Genomic DNA, 20,529 nt, shown 5'->3' with positions numbered 1-20,529 from the left:
AGAGCTGCTCATTATTCTGCTATTAACACCCTCTCTAGACTAATGCTTTGTCTTTCACCACAAGCATTAACACACTCTTTGCCTTTGTCCCAGGACAGCTTTGTTATTTAATCTCTCCTTCCCTCTGCCCTATCAAACACCTTCCCCTTTGTTCTCTCCGCCACCCCCTCTCCTTCACTTGCTTAAAACCTAATTCTTTTCTAACCTTGGCCAGTTCTGATGAAAGGTCACTGACCTGAAACATTAACTCTGCTTCTCTCTCCACAGATGCTGCCAGACCTGCTGAATATTTCCAGCACTTTTTGTTTTTATGTCTATTCAGTGAACCTGGCTGCACATGACAGTGGGATTTTACTCCAGCACAAACCAGCACAGAAAACTGGAGGGAATGAATTAACAACACTGATTGTGTGCTTTACGCAAATATTTTTATATTGTTAGAAGAACTTAGAATTTATAATTTCTCTAGAACAATCCTGTTGTGATATAGTACTACTCCTGGATCAAGGGTCATCTGACAAATGGAAAGTGCTCGTACATATTTCCCAGAGTACTTTGCACTTTTACCGACAGCTCTTTTTGTTTTGTGATGTATGTTTTTTTGTTCCATAATTTTTTCTTTCTTTTTCCCATAACATTTGTCCATTTTTCTCCTATTAATTAATTCTGACTTGAAGAAATGAAAATGTTCCATTTGTCAAATTACCATAATTTATTAAATGGCAAGAATTGATTTAAATTCATTTACAATCGATTGATGCTTCAGAAAAGTTTCTCAGAGAGGAATATGTTCATTAATCATCACCCTGTTGATATCCAACAACTGCTCATACAGAACTGGCTTCACAGATTGAATAAAAGTTCAGCATCACTGCAGAATGATCATAGCAATGTTGGCTGTGTGGAAACTATTAGGTTCCCCCTTTTCATCATCGACAGCAACAACTTGCATTTGTATAACGTCTTTAACATAGAAAAACATCCCAATGTGTGTAATCAGACAAAAAATTGACTCAGAGCTAAAGGACATATTACGAAGGGTGACTAAAAGCGTGGTCAAAGATCTGGATTTAAAGGAAGAAAGAGAGGTTTAGGGAGGGAATTCCGGAGTGTACAGCTTAGACTGCTGAAGGCACGGCCACCAATGGTGGATGAAAGGGTGAGAGATACAACAAGAGGTCAGAGTTGGAGGAACACAGAGATCCTACAGAATTACAGAGTTAGGATAGGACATAGAGAGTCCGTGAAGTGATTTGAACACAAGCATGAGAATTTTAAATACAAGCAGAAAATGCTGCAAATTCTCAACAAGGCAGTTAGGATCTTCGGAGAGAGAAACAGAGTTAATGTTTTAGGTCAATGACCTTTCATCAGAATTTTAAATTTCAGGTGTTGGGGGCCAATGTAGATTAATGAGCATGAGGTGTTGGGTAAACAGGTTTGGTCCAGGTACGATATAAGTGACAGGGTTTTGCATGAGCTGAGGTGTGTGGAGAGTGGTGGATGGAGGCTAACCAGAAGAGCATCGTGAAATCTGACCTCATGTATTCAGGTGATGTCACCAAGAGGAAGACATTGGACCCAAGGATGGATCCTTCAGGGACTATAAAGGTAATGGTGCAGGGGTGGGAAGAGAAGCCATTGTGGGAGATGTTCTGGCTATAACTGAATAGATAAGAGTGGAAGCATAAAAGGTCCATCTACTAAGCTGGATAACAGAGAAATGGTGTTGGAGAAAAATGATGTGGTTGATTGTGCCAAAAGCTAAAGAGAGGTTGAGAAGGATGGGAAGAGTTGGTTGGGGAGGAAGATGGAATCAGTAGAGACAGCACACCGAACCCTAATTGCTACATCAGGATTTTATTGTTTTTCTGATTAGAAACTAAAGACATTCTTTGACCTCATGGTATAATCAGAAATAAGTCATTACCTTTTTTTCTGAGCTGGGGTCCTTTCTGGTTCCTTTGATGAAATCATTTCTTCCTTTTAAGAATTGCTCATATTCATCAGGTGTCATGTCTCCACTTTCCATTAAGATATGTGGCATATGGGGTTCTGTGAACATATATTTGCAAAATTTTAACAGACAAACAAATATTAAGGGACAATGGGGTGAAAAACAGCATAACAGATAACGCCCTTTATCAAGGCCAGGCAGAAACACATCCAGTGTGGAGCCAAGAGACCAAAAGTGCAATTCCTTTTGGTTGATTTTCACCCCTTTACTCCCATCTTAATTGTCTAAAGGAGTTGACTCCTGCTGGGGTACAGTTAGATAGGTACTGGCACCCACCAAATAGCCATTCCAGCCATTGTTCCTGGGTGAGCCTAGAGAATGAAAGCCTATTCAACAATAGAGGTTATCATAGCTGAACTCGATTTTCTCTTCATCCTGAAACTCACATACCTGCACTTTACAACAAGGGTTACTGGATATCAATCAAACATGGGAATCTAAGCTGTAAGCACACTCCTAGCTCAGGTCCCTGCTGTTGCCAGTTTCAACATTCCCATTGCCTAGCTCCGATTGAGATTAGCTGATTCAACATAGAAGTACAGGATCAGGTTCCATATGTGTGCTGATGACACCCAGCTTTGTCTTTCCACCTTTGATGCCAAAGTTATTGCTAAACTTTCCAACTGCCTGTCCAACACACATCTTGGGTGAATCTTCCCTTGAGTATAGATGATTAAGGGGCGATCTGATCAAGTGTTTAAGATGATTAAAGGATTTGACAGGATAAATAGAAACTATTTCCTCTGCATTGGAGTCCAGACAAGGGGACATAAATTAGAGCTAGGCCATTCAGGAAACACTTCTTCATACAAAGGGTGGTGGAAATCTGGAACTGTCTCCCTATAAAAGCTGTTGTGATTAGGTCAATTGAAAATTTCAAAACTTAGATTGATGGATTTTTGTTAGGCAAGGATATCAGGGTTATGGAGTCAAGACGGGTCGATGGAATTAAGATCAGATCAGACATGATCAAATTGAATGGCAGGACAGGCTCATGGGGCTGAATGGCCTCCTTCTCTTCCTATATTCCTATAAATCAAAATTTCCTTTAATTAATTTAGTATAAAAATGATGCTATCCTTTTTGACGACCATCAACTCCCATGTACCCTTCCTTCAACTCAATCAACCTTCCAAAAAGTTATTTCAAACTGTCAAAAGCCTTACCATACTTTTATCTGGAGCTTTCTTTTAACCCACATCCATTCTGTCACCTTCAAAATTTCTCCTACCTTTTCCCTCATTGCTGTCTTCCTGCTCCCAAGACTGTAGTCCAAGACTTTATCGTCTCAAACTTTGACGTCTAATGTTCTCCAAGCTGGTCTCCATGCTCTTACCTTCCATAAATTATACTTAATTAAAATGCCATTGACTGCTTCCTGTTATGACCAAGTCGGGGGGCGTGCACTGTTAATTCAGTCCCACTTCTCCTCAGGTCACAGCATATCAATAAATGTTCCCACTTACCAAACTAGCCAATTAGATACTCTATTTGTCCCCAGAATAAACAACAAAATTATCCATTTATTATAAAACCAAGTCTTAACCAATAATGAAGTATATATATATGCAAATTGAAATATTAAAGCCCCGTATTTTTATATCCTAGCCCTCACACCCACTAACATACACCCAAAAACCAGTTAACCAGGGAAAAAAGGAGTTCTTGTTTACAGCTGTTACAAAGAAATAGAAGGAATAGAAAAAAATAACTTAGTCTGAAAAGATATGGAAGGAAGTCCTTTGGTTTGGCGAGGTGTGCCGAAGTCGAATAGTTGGCAGCCGCTAGGAGTCTTTCCAGGCGAGGTTGAGGAACAGTTTGTTTTGGGTAGGTGTTCAAAGAAATTCAGTTGCAGAAGGCTTCACATATGTCATCCATCAGGTGTCAGCAACAGGTGTCAGTTCTCACACACATTCGATACAAAGTTCATTTGAAGATTCATTCATACAAGCTTTTGCTTTTCAAGAGCAGGGGTTCTTTAAAGAGAGGTAACAGTTTTCTTCTGACCTCTTGGCAGGTCCATCTCAAATTCCAATTGCCTGCTTTTAGTCCAAAAACCAGCATCTTTTAACAGTTCAAATGAAACTAAACTTTTCCAAGCGAGTCTCATGCTAGTCATAAATTCTCTATTGTCACAACAAAGAATAGTTCTTAAGTCAAACCCCCTGTAATGTTTACTTGAAATCATCTGTTTTCCAGTATTTGTTTACTGGTCAAAACCAGGAACCTCTTCCTTTTTTCTTTTAAAAGCATCCATAAAGTTCAGCTATCTCCAGATGTTTCAATGTCTATGAAATCCTTTTCTTAGTTTTTAAAAACTTAGATTCCCAAATTTTTAAAACAAAAAATGGAAATTCTGTAACAGTCCTTACCCATTTAAAATCGTGCACTTTCATACGAACATAAGAAATAGGAGCCGGAGCAGCTATTCTCCATAGCCATTCTGATGAAAGGTCACAGACCTGAAATGTTAACTCTGCTTCTCTCTCCAGAGATGCTGCCTGGCCTGCTGAGTATTTCCAGCACTTTGTGAGCTGAATTTTACTGGCCCCTCGACGCCGCGGGTTGTGGTGCAGGGGCCGGTAAACTACTACACCAAGAAGGGCCCGCCGCATATTACCGGCGGCGGCGGGACCTCGGTGCGGCCTCCCTGCCGCATGGCGGCGGCACTACAATTAGCATATGGTAAATGGTACTTACCTTTGCTGATTACGCAGCCCACCGCTGCTCTACTGACACTTCCAGATTTTTCGTTGAATGGGCGGCCGTCACATACCGTCCTGTTCACGATTTGAAAAGCTGGTGGGTCCTCAGAGGCAGAAGTTGTCGCCAGCAAAGGTAAGTTCTGATATTCAGGGGTCTCACTCTGCATACTGGAAGGGAGGAGGGAGGGGGAGATACACAGGGGTCTCACTCTGCATTCTTAAAGGGAGGAGGGAGGGGAGATACACAGGGGTCTCACTCTGCATACTGGGAGGAGGAACGGGGGGATACACAGGGGTCTCACTCTGCATTCTTAAAGGGAGGAGGGAGGGAAGATACACAGGGGTCTCACTCTGCATACTGGGAGGAGGAAGGGGGGATACACAGGGGTATCACTCTGCATTCTTAAATGGGGGGATCTGGGATTACAGGAGGGAAAGCTCTGCTGGCATGAAGGGAGGTACCGTGCACCATCCCTCCGCTAACAGGGTACGCTCTGTGTTGGTGAGAGAGCAATTGCACACTGACATCCTGTGTATGGGGAGGATGCCAGAAAGGGTAGGAGCAGTAAGGTGTTATGGATGGTGGGGGCAATCGATTCAGCTGGTAGGATCTTGATGTGGTCATGCTCTGCCACTCTGAATGTTGGCCAAGATGGGCAATGCCATGGCACACCACATAGTTGATCCAGGAAAGCACCTGATGTACCCGTCAACACCAATCCCTGCCCTGTTAGGAACCTTCGAATACATGAAGGGTTCAACTTTATTTATCACATGGAAATAGGTATGGCTCATCCTACATCGTGTGATCCTCTGTACGTGAGGACCGTATGCGCCAGAAGAAATGTCAATAGGCAGGTGTGATCTATGTAGAGGCCCCCTGTCATGAGCAGCAGCCCCCATGGAGAGCTCGCCATTACATTTGCCGTGCATCTACAGGCCCCACATGACATGCCAATAGATGTTAGAGAACCAGTGTCAGAGGCGATTGCGCATGTAGATAGGGTGGTGACACATCTCTGTGCCCTGCTCAAGGATGACTTGCAGCCCATGGGGTCCGGTGGACATTCCATGCCTTTGTTCCTCATAGTGGCAGCGGTTCTCAAGCCTGACGTCTCTGCAGCCTTTTAGGGGCCCACCAGAGACCTTTGTGGGGTCACACAGTCAGCAGTACACCGCTGCATCAGGGAGGTCACCAATGCCCTGCACTGGAGGGCCAGTGAGTATGTCCACTTCAGGACGGACTCTCACAGCCAGGCCCAGAGGGCCATTGGTTCTGGCACCATTGCCGGAGAACCATAGGTTGTAATGTTCATAGACTGCACTCATGTGGCCATCAGGCCTCCCACCAAGCTACCACCTGCAGAGGTCACCTTAAAGCAGCCTTCTCAATCTAGGTGAAGCTGGTGTGTGAACACTGCAGATGCTTGCAGCGAAGGTGTGACCGCTTCTCAGGCAGCTGCCATGACACCTGCGTCTTGCGCCAGTCCCGGCTGCCACCGCTGTTCACTGAACTGGCTCAGATTGAGGAGTGACCTCTTGGAGATAAGGACTATCCTTTGCAGACATGGCTCCCGACACCAATGAGAGACCCCACCACTGCTGCAGAGGAGAGATACAACGCCAGCCACTGAGCTACATGAGCCACCATTGAGCAGGAGATCAGCATGCTGAAAGAGCACCTCCAATGTCTGTATGGATAGGGTGATGCCCTGTACTACGGGCCGAAAAGGCCAGCTCCTTTCTTTGCTGCTCTGCACAACTACGCACCCAATAGGGGCCAGGCCTGGCATGATGAGGAGAGACAATAACAGGATTCCTCCTTGGACTATGAGGATCTACAACATAAAGGACACATGGGAGGGTAGATGGCACCCAGGCTCTGCACGCAGGGCTAGGAGTGAGCTAGGGATGTACGGCAGTGGCTTATCAGACAAAGGCTGTCTGCTCCATAGGAACCGACATGAGCTCTGCAAGCCACACTCACCCTCGTTCACCTGCTGTACACCAGTCCACATCTGCAGCATTCCTGTGTAAACCATTAGAGGCAGCAGCTGACTGAGCCAATGTCCATGTCACTGCATCCATGGAGATGCTCATGAGTAATGGTGGCATGGCAATGATATTATTGCATATGTTGGCTCTCCTGAAGGGCCAATGGTGCAAAGGGATGTGATATTGGAGCTACATGCTGGCACACATTATTCACACAGAGAAAAGGACACACATGTTGGGTGAGGAACATTTAGTGAAAGAGGTATTTACATTGCTGTGACACCCGTGCATTCCCATTTGTGTCAGTGTGTTCTCTGTAAACCTTTATAATACCTTTTATGGGAGGGACACGATGTTCAAATCTCTGGACAAGGGCGGGAAAAATGTACCCAACGCGGCCCTCATCCTGATGACCACCTTCGTGTGCGGCTGCATCAAGCTGTGTGTAGACCCCCAGTACGCAAACTCCAAGTGTCACTACGTGCTGAGGTTCTATCTGTCCCCGGTGTTGCGAAGGATGGGCCTGGTCACATTGCCGCGGAACGCTCCATGCAGTTGGGACGTGCCGTACCACCTATCCTTCGTGGAGCAGTTTCTGCGGGAAAACACCTTTGACCACCGGTCCATCAGGCAGTGGTCTGCACGGAATGTCCTCAAGGCCCTACGGGAAAAGGAAACGGTGGATCCTGTCGGATGGTTCCCCGAGCAGACCGTCAAAGTCATTTGGCGGAATGCCTCATCACCAGAACTTTCAAACAAGCACCAAGACGTAGCTTGGCTGGTGGTGAGAAGGGCCCTCCCCGTCAGATCCTTCATGCACACCCGAAGTCTCGCCCCCTCCGCACAGTGCCCCCACGTTGGCTGTGGTGGGGAAGAGACGGCCGCCCACCTCCTCCTGGAATGTGCCTTTGCAAAGCAGGTGTGGAAAGAGATGCAGTGGTTTTTGTCAAGGTTCATCCCAAGCAGCTCTGTAACACAGGGGTCTGTGCTCTACGGGCTGTTCCCAGGGACGCACACCGAGACAAACATCAACTGCTGCTGGAGGACTATCAATTCGGTGAAAGACGCCCTTTGGTCTGCCCGAAACTTGCTGGTCTTCCAGCGCAAAGAGTTGTCCACCACCGAATGTTGCAGACTGGCACATTCCAAGGTCCAGGACTACGTGCTGAGGGACGCACTAAAGCTTGGGGCAGCCGCAGCAAAGGCTCAATGGGGAAAGACCACAGTGTAAGGTTCCCCCACCAAGCTGGACTGAGGGGCTGGATCCATGGGAACCCCCTCGAACTGTATCGTTAATATTCTCAATTGCTGTAAATGTAAAACTGTAATTGACATGACAATTGTGAAACGGAAGGGTTGGGAAGAAACTCATGACAGTATTGAAGGAAACTGATCTCCCTTGCAATGTTTGTATTTTTTGGTGCTGTTTGGAAACTATCTGGCAATGTAAATTTTACAGATGTTTATGAATAAAGTATATTTTGGAAATAAAAAAAAAAAAATACCTTTTATGGTCTATTGAAGTCTCACGTCCTGGAATGTGCAAATTCAAGATTATTCACCCAGGTGCAGCACGCCTACAGAAGCAATGTTACACTTGAGTGGAAGAAGAGGATCGCAACTTCACAGGACACTGGGACACAGCAGGGTAAATATGTGGCAGCAAAGCAGAAAGTGCTGGGGTAACTCAGCACATCTGGCAACATCTGTGGAGAGAGAAGCAGAGTTAACTTTCAGGTCTGTGAACTTGGTCAAGTTAACTCTGCTTCTCTCTCCACAGATGCTGCCTGACCTGCTGGGTTTCTGCAGCACTTTCTGCTTTGCTGCCAGATTGACAGCAGCCCCACTCTTCAGCAGTCAGGTAAGTATTTCTTTGACAGCTGTCAGGAAGCAGGTGCTGGAGCGTTTAAAATAGGGCACCAGCACCTGCTGCACAGTTGTAAAAAACTCTCTCACTGTGCTGAATGTCCCACCTCTCCCCACGTAATATGGGGAGGGCGGCTCAGCGCCGTGATTCTAATGAGCCTCCGCGCATAATATCGCTAAGTGCAGGCACCCTGCTGAGTTGAAAGGGCGCCGTCGCACAGCGCGGCGCCCAAATAAAATTCAGCCCTCTGTTTTTATTTCAGATTTCCAGCATCTGCAGTATTTTTCTTTCATTCTCTATAGACCTTTGTGCTTTAAGTGGTCCAGCCAGATCTGGAAGTGAATGGCTAAACCTGTTGTCGACCACATGCTTTCAACTCCGTGCTCCTTGGACTTAAGGGAGCAGAGATGAGGGCTGTAACAGGGGGAATGACCAAAGTGAGAGAGTAATGGTTTTAATGAGGTCTATGGTATGAAAGGTGGATGTAAGGGTGCGGTTAAGCAAATCAGAATGGAGGGCTGGAGGCTAGTTAGGATTTTGAAAGTGCAGTTGTAAGTGAATTTTAATTCATGTTTTTCATCTCCGACAGACCCTTCAAGCATCTCACAGGAGATGGTACAGGAGGAGAACAAAGACTCTTCAGAGGATAATTCCGGAGTAGCAGCATAAAATGTGAGGGTCTGAGCCTCTGTGACACTGGTGCTCAGTCATGCCCGGGAAGCATATCCTCTGCCTGTAAATCCTGTGTTGGGGGTATTGCCTCCTGTGAGATGGAGCTCTGTGTCCATCCCCTCTCTCCTGTGGAGTGGCAGGTGGTTGAGGAGAAGACAGCTGTTGCTCCTGCAGCTGACGCTCAACTTGTTCCTCATCTGAGGTCCAAGGTACAATTGCATAAGCAACTCTCATGCTGAACTGACGGCTGGCAGCTGGGAAATGTGGATCAAATACAAGGTGAGGTGGTGGCGTTATGGTATTGTCACTGGACTATTAACCCAGAGACCCAGGGTATTGCTCTGGGGACATGGGTTCAAATCCCACCACAGCAGAAGGTGGAATTTGAATTCAATTAATAAATCCGGAATTAAAAGCTAGTCTAACGATGGCCATGAAACCATTGTTGATTGTTGTAAAAACCCATCTGGTTCGCTAATGTCCTTTAGGGAAGGAAATCTGCTGTTCTTACCTGGTCTGGCCTACATGTGACTCCAGACCCACAGCAATGTGGTTGACCCTTACATGCCCTCTGAAATGGCCTAGCAAGCCACTCAGTTGTATCTAACCGCTACGAAGTCAATAAAAAGGAATGAAACTGGACGACCCACCCAGCATCGACCTAGGCACCGGAAATGACAATGGCAAACCCAGCCCTGTCGACCCTGCAAGGTCCTCCTTACTAACATCTGGGGGCTTGTGCCAAAGTTGGGAGAGCTGTCCCACAGACTAGTCAAATAACAGCCTGACATAGTCATACTCATGGAATCATACCTGACAGACAATGTCCCAGACACTGCCATCACCATCCCCAGGTATGTCCTGTCCCACCGGCAGGACAGATCCAACAGAGGTGGTGGCACAGTGGTATACAGTAGGGAGGGAGTTGCCCTGGGAGTCCTCAACATCAACTCTGGACCCCATGAAGTCTCATGACATCAGATCAAACATGGACAAGGAAATCTCCTGCTGATTACCACCTACCGCCCTCCCTCAGCTGATGAGTCCGTACTCCTCCATGTTGAACAGCACTTGGAGGAAGCACTGAGGGTGGCGAAGGCACAGAATGTACTCTGGGTGGGGGACTTCAATGTCCATCACCAAGAGTGGCTCAGTAGCACCACTACTCCTGTGAGGATGAAGGATACGTATGACAAGTTTTGGGAATGTTACGAGGGATATTGTGAGCCTAGTCAAAAAGAAAAAGGAAGCATTCGTAAGAGCTAGAAGGCTGGGAACAGATGAAGTCCTTGAGGAATATAAAGAAAGTAGGAAGTAACTTAAGCAAGGAGTCAGGAGGGCTAAAAGGGGTCATGAAAAATCATTGGCAAACAGGATTAAGGAGAATCCCAAGGCATTTTATACGTATATAAAGAGCAAGAGGGTAGCCAATGAAAGGGTTGTCCCACTCAAGGACAGAGGAGGGAATCTATGCATGGAGCCAGAGGATATGGGCGAGGTACTAAGTGAGTACTTTGCATCAGTATTCACCAAAGGGAGGGACTTGGTGGATGATGAGTCCAGGGAAGGGTGTGTAGATAGTCTGGGTCATGTCGATATCAAAAAGGAGGAGGTGTTGGGCTTCTTGAAAAACATTAAGGTAGTTAAGTCCCCAGGGCCTGATGGGATCTACCCCAGAATACTGAGGGAGGCAAGGGAGGAAATTGCAGGGGCCTTGACAGAAATCTTTGTATCCTCATTGGCTACAGGTGAGGTCCCAGAGGACTGGAGAATAGCCAATGTTGTTCTTTTGTTTAAGAAGGGTAGCAAGGATAATCCAGGAAATTACAGGCCGGAGAGCCTTACGTCATTGGTAGGGAAATTATTAGAGAGGATTCTTCGGGACAGGATTTACTCCCGTTTGCAAACAAATGGACTTATTAACGAGAGGCAGCATGGTTTTGTGAAGGGGAGGTCGTGTCTCACTAACTTGACTGAGTTTTTTGAGGAAGTGACAAAAATGATTGATGAAGGAAGGGCAGTGGATGTTAGATTAGATTAGAGATACAGCACTGAAACAGGCCCTTCGGCCCACCGAGTCTGTGCCGAACATCAACCACTCATTTATACTAATCCTACACTAATCCCATATTCCTACCAAACATCCCCACCTGCCCCTATATTTCCCTACCACCTACCTATACTAGTGACAATTTATAATGGCCAATTTACCTATCAACCTGCAAGTCTTTTGGCTTGTGGAAGGAAACCGGAGCACCCGGAGAAAACCCACGCAGACACAGGGAGAACTTGCAAACTCCACACAGGCAGTACCCGGAATCGAACCCGGGTCTCTGGAGCTGTGAGGCTGCAGTGCTAACTACTGCGCCACTGTGCCGCCCCATATGTTATCTATATGGACTTCAGTAAAGCCTTTGACAAGGTCCCGCATGGCAGACTGGTACAAAGGCAAAGTCACATGGGATCAGAGGTGAGCTGGCAAGTTGGATACAGAACTGGCTCGGTCATAGAAGACAGAGGGTAGCAGTGGAAGGGTGCTTTTCTGAATGGAGGGATGTGACTAGTGGTGTTCCACAGGGATCAGTGCTGCGCTCAGTGCTGTTTGTAGTATATATAAATGATTTAGAGGAAAATGTAGCTGGTCTGATTAGTAAGTTTGCGGACGACACAAAGGTTGGTTGCGGATAGTGATGAGGATTGTCAGAGGATACAGGAGGATATAGATCGGTCGGAGATGGGCGGAGAAATGGCAGATGGAATTTAATCCGGACAAATGTGAGGTAATGCATTTTGGAAGGTCTAATACAGGTGGGAAGTATACAGTAAATGGCAGAACCCTTAGAAGTATTGACAGGCAGAGAGATCTGGGCGTACAGGTCCACAGGTCACAGAAAGTGGCAACCCAGGTGGATAAGATAGTCAAGAAGGCATACGGCATGCTTGCCTTCATCGGTCGGGGCATAGAGTATAAAAATTGGCATGTCATGCTGCAGCTTTTCAGAACCTTAGTTAGGCCACACTTGGAATATTGCGTACAATTTTGGTCGCCACACTACCAGAAGGATATGGAGGCTTTGGAGAGGGTACAGAAGAGGGCGGAAGAGTCAGTTACTAGGGGACATTGGTTTATGGTGCGAGGGGCAAAGCTTAGAGGGGATGTGAGAGGCAAGTTTGTTAAACTGAGGGTGGTGAGTGCCTGGAACTTGCTGCTGGGGGAGGTGGTGGAAGCAAGTGCAATAGCGACGTTTAAGAGGCATCTTGACAAATACATGAATAGGATGGGAATAGAGGGATACGGACCCCGGAAGTGCAGAAGGTTTTAGTTTAGACAGGCATTACGATCGGCGCAGGCTTGGAGGGCCGAATAGCCTGTTCCTGTGCTGTACTGTTCTTTGTTCTTTGTACTGACCGAGCTGGCCGAGTCCGAAAGGACATATCGGCTAGACTGGGTATGCGGCAGGTGGTGAGGGAACCAACAAGAGGGGAAAACATACTTGACCTCGTCCTCACCAATCTGCCTGCCGCAGATGCAACTGTCCATGACAGTACTGGTAGGAGTGACCACCGCACAGCCCTTGTATAGACGAAGTCCCACCTTCACATTGAGGATACCCTCCATCATGGTGTGTGGCACTACCACCGTGCTAAATGGGATAGATTTCGAACAGATCTAGCAATGCAAAACTGGGCATCCATGAGGCGCTGTGGGCCATCAGCAGCAGCAGAATTGTACTCAACCACAATCTGTAACCTCATGGCCCGGCATATCCCCCACTCTACCATTACCTACAGGCCAGGAGACCAACCCTGGTTCAATGATGAGTGCAGGAGGGCATGCCAGGAGCAGCACCAGACATACCTCAAAATGAGGTGTCAATCTGGTGAAGCTACAACACAGGACTATCTGTGTGCCAAACTGCGTAAGCAGCATGCGATAGACAAGAGCTAAGTGATCCCATAAGTAGGGTAGGCGGTGGCGTAGTGGTATTATCACTGGACTAGTAACCCAGAGACCCAGGGTATTCCTCTGGGGACATGGGTTTGAATCCCACCACAGCAGAAGGTGGAATTTGAATTTAATTAATAAATCTGGAATTAAAACTAGTCTAATGATGGCCATGAAACCATTGTCTTTTGTTGTAAAAACCCAAATGGTTCACTAATGTCCTTTAGGGAAGGAAATCTGCTGTCCTTACCTGGTCTGGCCTACATGTGACTCCAGACCCACAGCAATGTGGTTAACTCTTACATGCCCTCTGAAATGGCCCAGCAAGCCACTCAGTTGTACCTAACCGCTAAAAAGTCTATAAAAAGGAATGAAACCGGACGGACCACCCGGCATCGACCTCGGCACCGAAAACGACAACGGCAAACCCAGCCCTGTCAACCCTGCAAAATCCTCCTTACTAACATCTGGGGGCTTGTGCCAAAGTTGGGAGAGCTTTCCGACAGACTAGTCAAGCAACAGCCTGACATAGTCATACTCACGGAATCATACCTTACAGACAATGTCCCAGACAGAGCTAAGCGATCCCATAACCAACGGATTAGATCTAAGCTCTGCAGTCCTGCCACATCCAGCCGAGAATGGTGGTGGACAATTAAACAACTAACTGGAGGAAATGGCTCCACAAATATCCCCATCCTCAATGATGGGGGAGCCCAGCACATCAGTGCGAAAGATAAGGTTGAAGCATTTGCAACAATCTTCAGCCAGAAGTGCCGAGTTGATGATCCATCTCGGCCTCCTCCTGAAGTCCCCAGCATCACAGATGTCAGACTTCAGCCAATTCGATTCACTCTGCGTGATATCAAGAAACGACTGAAGGCACTGGATACTGCAAAAGCTATGGGCCTTGACAATATTCCGGCAATAGTACCTGTGCTCCAGAACTTGCCGCGCCCCTAGCCAAGCTGTTCCAGTACAACTACAACACTGGCATCTACCCGGCAATGTGGAAAATTGCGCAGGTATGTCCTGCACACAAAAAGCAGGACAAATCCAACCCAGCCAAATACCGCCCCATTAGCCTACTCTCAATCATCAGTAAAGTGATAGAAGGTGTCATCAACAGTGCCATCAAGCGGCACTTGCTTAGCAACAACCTGCTCAGTGACGTTCAGTTTGGTTTCCGCCAGGGCCACTCAGCTCCTGACCTCATTACAGCCTTGGTTCAAGCATGGACAAAAGAGCTGAACTCAAGCGGTGAGGTGAGAGTGACTGCGCTTGACATCAAGGCAGCATTTGACCGAGTATGGCATCAAGGAGCCCTAGCAAAACAGAGGTCAATGGGAATCAGGGGGGAAACCCTCCGCTGGCTGGAGTCATACCTAGCGCAAAGGAAGATGATTGTGGTTGTTGGAGGTCAATCATCCGAGCTCCAGGACATCACTGCAGGAGTTCCTCAGGGTAGTGTCCGAGGCCCAACCATCTTCAGCTGCTTCATCAATGACCTTCCTTCAATCATAAGGTCAGAGGTGGGGATGTTCGCTGATGATTGCACAATGTTCAGCACCATTCGTGACTCCTCAGATACTGAAGCAGTCCGTGTAGAAATGCAGCAAGACCTGGACAATATCCAGGCTTGGGCTGATAAGTGGCAAGTAACATTCGTGCCACACAAGTGCCAGGCAATGACCATCTCCAACAAGAGAGAATCTAACCATCTCCCCTTGACATTCAACGGCATTACCATCGCTGAATCCCTCACTATCAACATCCTAGGGGCTACAATTGACCAGAAACTGAACTGGAGTAGCCATATAAATACCATGGCTACAAGAGCAGGTCAGAGACTAGGAATCCTGAGACAAGTAACTCACCTCCTGATTCCCCAATGCCTGTCCACCATCTACAAGGCACAAGTCAGGAGTGTGATGGAATACTCTCCACTTGCCTGAATGGGTGCAGCTCCAACAACTTGACACCATCCAGGACAAAGCAGCCCGCTTGATTGGCACCCCATCTACAAACATTCACTCCCTCCACCACCGACGCACAGTGGCAGCAGTGTGTACCATCTACAAGATGTACTGCAGCAATGCACCAAGGCTCCTTAGACAGCATCTTCCAAACCCGCGCCCTCTACCAACTAGAAGGACAAGGGCAGCACATACATGGGAACACCACCACCTGCAAGTTCCCCTCCAAGTCACACACCATCCTGACTTGGAACTATATCGCCATTCCTTCACTGTCGCTGGGTCAAAATCCTGGAACTCCCTTCCTAACAGCACTGTGGATGTACCTACCTCACATGGACTGCAGCGGTTCAAGAAGGCAGCTCACCACCACCTTCCCAAGAGCAATTAGGGATGGGCAATAAATGCTGGCCTGGCCAGCGACGCCCACATCCCATGAATGAATAAAATAAAAATGCAGTAGACTCCAAAACAGCAGTAAGTACCTCCAAAACAGTGAAAGCACATCCACAGAACAAGTCCTACAACCAAAGCCTTTCACCTAGACAAGGAAACAGGTGTGAGATCTAAGTATTGAAAGCATTTCTTGCCTGTCACTTGTTCAGGCCCCTCAAATCCCAAAGTCCTCTTTCCTTGATTTCCCTGGCAAGTTCCAGAAAGCCCAGGAAACCCACAAACACACAGTTAAAGTCAGAATACAGGTGCTAATGAGCAGTTTACATATTATAATTGCCAACCCACCTGTCCCACGTTCCGGCCGCTGCAGATCACGCTGAATTTAAAGGTGGAAGTAGGTGATTTGCTGTCAGTTTCCTGACATGCCAGCAATTTCAGCCCTTTAAACTAGCCGCCAGCTTACAAACCCACCCAACTTGTCAAGATTCTGCCCCCACCACCCCCCCACCACGCCAAAGTATTTGTTTAATGTCTCTACAATTTCCTTATTTCCGCATTTTAATTTCTCCTGTATCTGCCTCTAAGGTATCCATGTTTACTCTCACTAATTTCTTCCTATTTACATACCTATAGAAGCTTTGAACATCCTAGTTTTTCACTAAACTAGTTCTTGCCAGGATCCTTCATTGGTCGGGGCATAGAGTATAAAAATATGCAAGTCATGTTGCAGCTGTACAGAACTTTAGTTCGGCCACATTTAGAATATTGCGTGCAATTCTGGTTGTCACACTACCAGAAGGACGTGGAGGCTTTGGAGAGGGTACAGAGGAGGTTTACCAGGATGTTTCCTGGTCTGGAGGGCATTGGCTATGAGGACAGGTTGGATAAACTCGGATTGTTTTCACTGGAACGACGGAGGTGGAGGGGCGACATGATAGAGGTTTACAAAGTTATGAGCGGCATGGACAGAGTGGATAGTCAGAAGCTTTTTCCCAGGGTGTAAGAGTCAGTTACTAGGGGACATAAGTTTAAGGTGCGAGGGGAAAAGTTTAGAGGGGATGTGCGAGGCAAGTTCTTTACACAGAGGGTGGTGAGTGCCTGGAACTTGCTGCCGGGGGAAGTGGTGGAAGCAGGTACGATAGCGACGTTTAAGAGGCATCTTGACAAATACATGAATAGGATGGGAATAGAGGGATATGGTCCCCGGAAGTGCAGAAGGTTTTAGTTTAGACAGGCATCAAGATCGGCACAGGCCTGGAGGGCCGAATGGCCTGTTCCTGTGCTGTCCTGTTCTTTGTTCTTTGTTCTTATCCCCCACTGGCTCCCTCTGCCCCTCCATATTGATCTCAAACTTTTGTTCTTGCTTTCAAATGTTCCGCAGTCTGGTCCCATCTTATCTCAGTTACCCACTTCATCACTATGTCCCTGTTCACACCCTTTGCTTCTCATTTCTCTAACACTGACCTGTCCCTTGTTCCCTGTCATCCCCCCATTTGCATCAATTCTTTCAATCGCCATACTCTTGCCTGCAGGGACTTCCTCTTCAAATCCCTCCACCTTAGCTCTGTCCTTGCTGCTTTCAGAAACCTTCTCAAAACTTTCTCTTATTTCAGTTCTTTGACCCCCATCTCCTAATTCTCGATGCAGCTCCCCAATGCATTTCCACCACCAGCGATCTTTCCCAGGGGCAGGCTGGGAAACGCATCGGCTGCCATCTCCATGGAAATAGGCAGTAATTAACATCATTAAGGCACCAATTAGGGGCAATTTTGCAGCCTTGCCAATATTGTGCCAGCAGTGGAGTGACTCTTCTGCCCCCTGCGGAGACCACTAGCTCAATGGAGGCAGCTTCTCTGTGTCACGCTCACACAAGGAGCAATTATGAAATATAAAATGAACTGAGGAATGAAACTCCAAAATTGACACTTTTGCTGCAAGACAAAATGGAGAAAGAGGTCTCCTGTACCTAGAATACACATGGTAACTGCTGGAAACTCTGAACCAGACATCATGTCTGGTCAAGTGTTGAAGAAAGCATTAGAAATGCTAATGGTCCATTCAATGTTAAAGGCTAGCTTTTTCAACCAGTTGGACTAGCAATGACTTTGCAGACATAGGGCTGGATTTTATGCTCCCGTTGAAGGTGGGATTGTTGGCGGAGAGAGCCGGAGATTCCCTGCAGAGCCATCTGCCACGGAACCTGGCTCCGTATGCTTATTTCCAATTTTGTCAGAGGTGGCAAAGTATCGTGCCGGCATTGCCATCCCAATGCCACAGCATCATCATTTAAATGTTTTACATACCGTTTCACATACATTTTAATGTCATTCACCGTGATTCAATGAGGCATCCTCAATTTTCTATTTGATATGTGGTACTCATGTGCCTTCAGTTTTACATCTTTCAAAAGCTGGTGCCACCGAGGCGAGAGTCCTCAGTGCCTCAAGAGGGAGGGTAACTTCACCGGCGTTATGTAGGGGAAGTGAGGTTCACAACAGACATTGCCGCAATGCTGACTTTGCAAGGGAATTGTTTGTCAAGGTGGTGGGGGAACTCTGCAAGTGCAGTGTGTTTGAGGGTGGGGGGGAAGGTGTTGGATCACTGCAAGTGGATTGTGTGTGAAGGAGGGAGGAGCTCTGCAAGTGGATTGTGTGTGAAAGTGGGGAACTCTGAGAATGTATAGGTTGTGTTTGTCAGGGTGGCATTGCAGGGTAGTTTAAATGATGTTGGTATGGTAATGATGGCTCACACTTATTGAAAAGCTGTTAGACCAACATTAATCCATATGATAGAGCTACCACAGGCATCCTCTAGAGCCAAAATTTACACACTTCTTTGCCTAGACAGGTTTACTTTGAAGGAAGCCAGAAGTCCAAAGAGAATAAAGATGGCATATGCAGGGCTGGCAGCCTTTTAAAGATGGCGCCTGAAGCTGCTCCAACATCAGGTGACACCGCGAACAGCGTGTCCACTGCCACCCCCACCACATGATTGGGAGGAACAGCCATCTCCATTATGCTAAATGGTTGCTTGCTGCATAATCACTGTAGCACAGCCGTTAATAACACAGGCAGGACCACCACCATTTTGCGGTGACAGCAGGATAATAAAATTCAGCCCATTGAGTCTCCAGACTCAAATTCAAGATAATAGGTGTGAAAAAACACCACTACATCAAGATGGCATAGAGTTAAGCAACATCCAAATCCATTGCCTAACAATGGCCATCAAGCCATTTATGAAAACACAATAGGTTGAATTTTACCAGCCCCTCGATGCCGCGTGTCGCGGCATGGAGGCCATTAAAATTCTGCGGGGAGCGGCCCGCCTCGACCCCCAATCTCGAGAAGGGCCCGCCGCATATTACTGGCGGCAGGGGGAACCTCAGTGCGGCCCCCCTGCTGCTTGGAGGCGGCACCCCAATTACCATATTCAAAATGGTACTTACCTCTCCTGATTATGCAGCCTGCCATCTCTCGATGCACACTTCTGCATTTTATGTTGAACAGGCAGCCGTCACATGCCATCCCATTCCTGAACGAAAAGCCAATGAGTCATTAGAGGCAGAAGGTTTCGCCAGAGAAGGTACGTCCAGATATTCAAGAGTCTCAACTCTGTATACTGGGAGGGAGGAGGGGAGGGGCGGGATTATAGGGGTCTCACTCTGCATACTGGAAGGGGGGAGGGAGGGGGGATTACAGGGGTCTCAGTCTGCAGACGTGACTGCGATGCTGACCTCCATAAAGGTTCTCAGCTCTGTGCCATTGACTGCCTCTGCCAGTGAAGGAGCAATGGCACTCGAATCACCCTGTATGTGGGGAGAGTGCCAGAAACAGTAGGCATATGAAGCTTATATGTCTTGTGGGCCAATTGATGCAGCTTGTACAATCTTTATGTGGTCATGCGGTGCCACTTAGTAGGAGCTAAGACGGGCAATGCCATGCCATGCCACAGCTTCCCGAAAGCAGCTGATGTACCACTCAACATCAATCTCTGCCCTGTCAGGGACCTTCGAAGAATTGAAGGAACCGAGTTTAATTGCAACTTGAAGATGGGGATGGTTCACCCTCTATTCACTGATGCACTTCTTGAGAGGATCCATATGCGCCGCAGGTAAAAACAACAGGCAGTTGCTGCCCACATAGAGGCCTCCGGTCGTGAGCAGCAGCACCCAAGGAGAGCTCACCACTATAGACCACCATGCATCTACAGGTCCCGCATGACATACCTACAGATCTCAGAGCACCAGTATCAGAGGCGACTGCGCATGTCGACAGAGGCAGTGACACATCTCTGTACCCTGCTGAATGAAGACCTGCAGCCCAGGGGCTTCAGGGCACATCCTATGCCCGTGGTCCTCAAAGTGACAGCAGCTCTCAATTTGTACGCCTCTGCATCATTTCAGTGGCCCACCAGAGACCTTTGTGGATTCACACAGTCAGCAGTGCACCACTGCATCAGGGAGGTCACCGGTGCCTTGTACCGGAGAGCTGGTGACTATATCCGCTTCACGACGGACCATGAAAGCCAGGCCCAGAGGGCCATCGGTTACAACTCCATCGCGGGATTGCCACAGGTGCAAGGGGTCAAAGATTGCACCCATGTGGCCATCAAGGCTCCCGTCGGACGACCAGCTGAATACATAAACAGTAGGGACTTCCACTCAATCAATATGCAGCTCATATGTGATCACCAGAAATGATTCATGCAAATCTGTGCCCACTTTCCAGACAGCTGCCATGATGCCTTCATCCTGTGCCAGTCCCAGCTACCGTTGCTGTTCACTGAAATGGCTCAGATGGAGGGATGGCTTCTTGGAGACAAGGGCTATCCCTTGCACACATGGCTCCTGACACCAGTGAGACACCCCAGCACTGTTGCAGAGGAGAGATACACCAGCTACGGAGCTACAAGAGCCACCACTGAGCAGGCGATCGACATGCTGAAAATGCGAT

The 20,529-nt window shown here is 47.4% G+C and overlaps 1 protein-coding gene across 1 annotated transcript in view; it reads right to left on the bottom strand.

The window, feature by feature from the left end:
- vwa5b1 (von Willebrand factor A domain containing 5B1) overlaps positions 1–20,529 on the bottom strand; it is a 318,959-nt gene that overhangs the window by 222,364 nt on the left and 76,066 nt on the right. The window contains exon 6 of the mRNA XM_068016745.1: positions 1,931–2,055. Within this exon, the coding sequence (XP_067872846.1) occupies positions 1,931–2,055 (125 nt within the window). The remainder of the gene's footprint in view (positions 1–1,930; positions 2,056–20,529) is intronic.

This window comes from Heterodontus francisci, chromosome 37, assembly GCF_036365525.1.
Source record: "Heterodontus francisci isolate sHetFra1 chromosome 37, sHetFra1.hap1, whole genome shotgun sequence".
In the NCBI taxonomy this organism is placed as follows: Eukaryota; Metazoa; Chordata; class Chondrichthyes; order Heterodontiformes; family Heterodontidae; genus Heterodontus; species Heterodontus francisci.
Note: the sequence above shows the minus strand (reverse complement) of the source record. Positions and strands in the feature narration are given on the sequence as shown.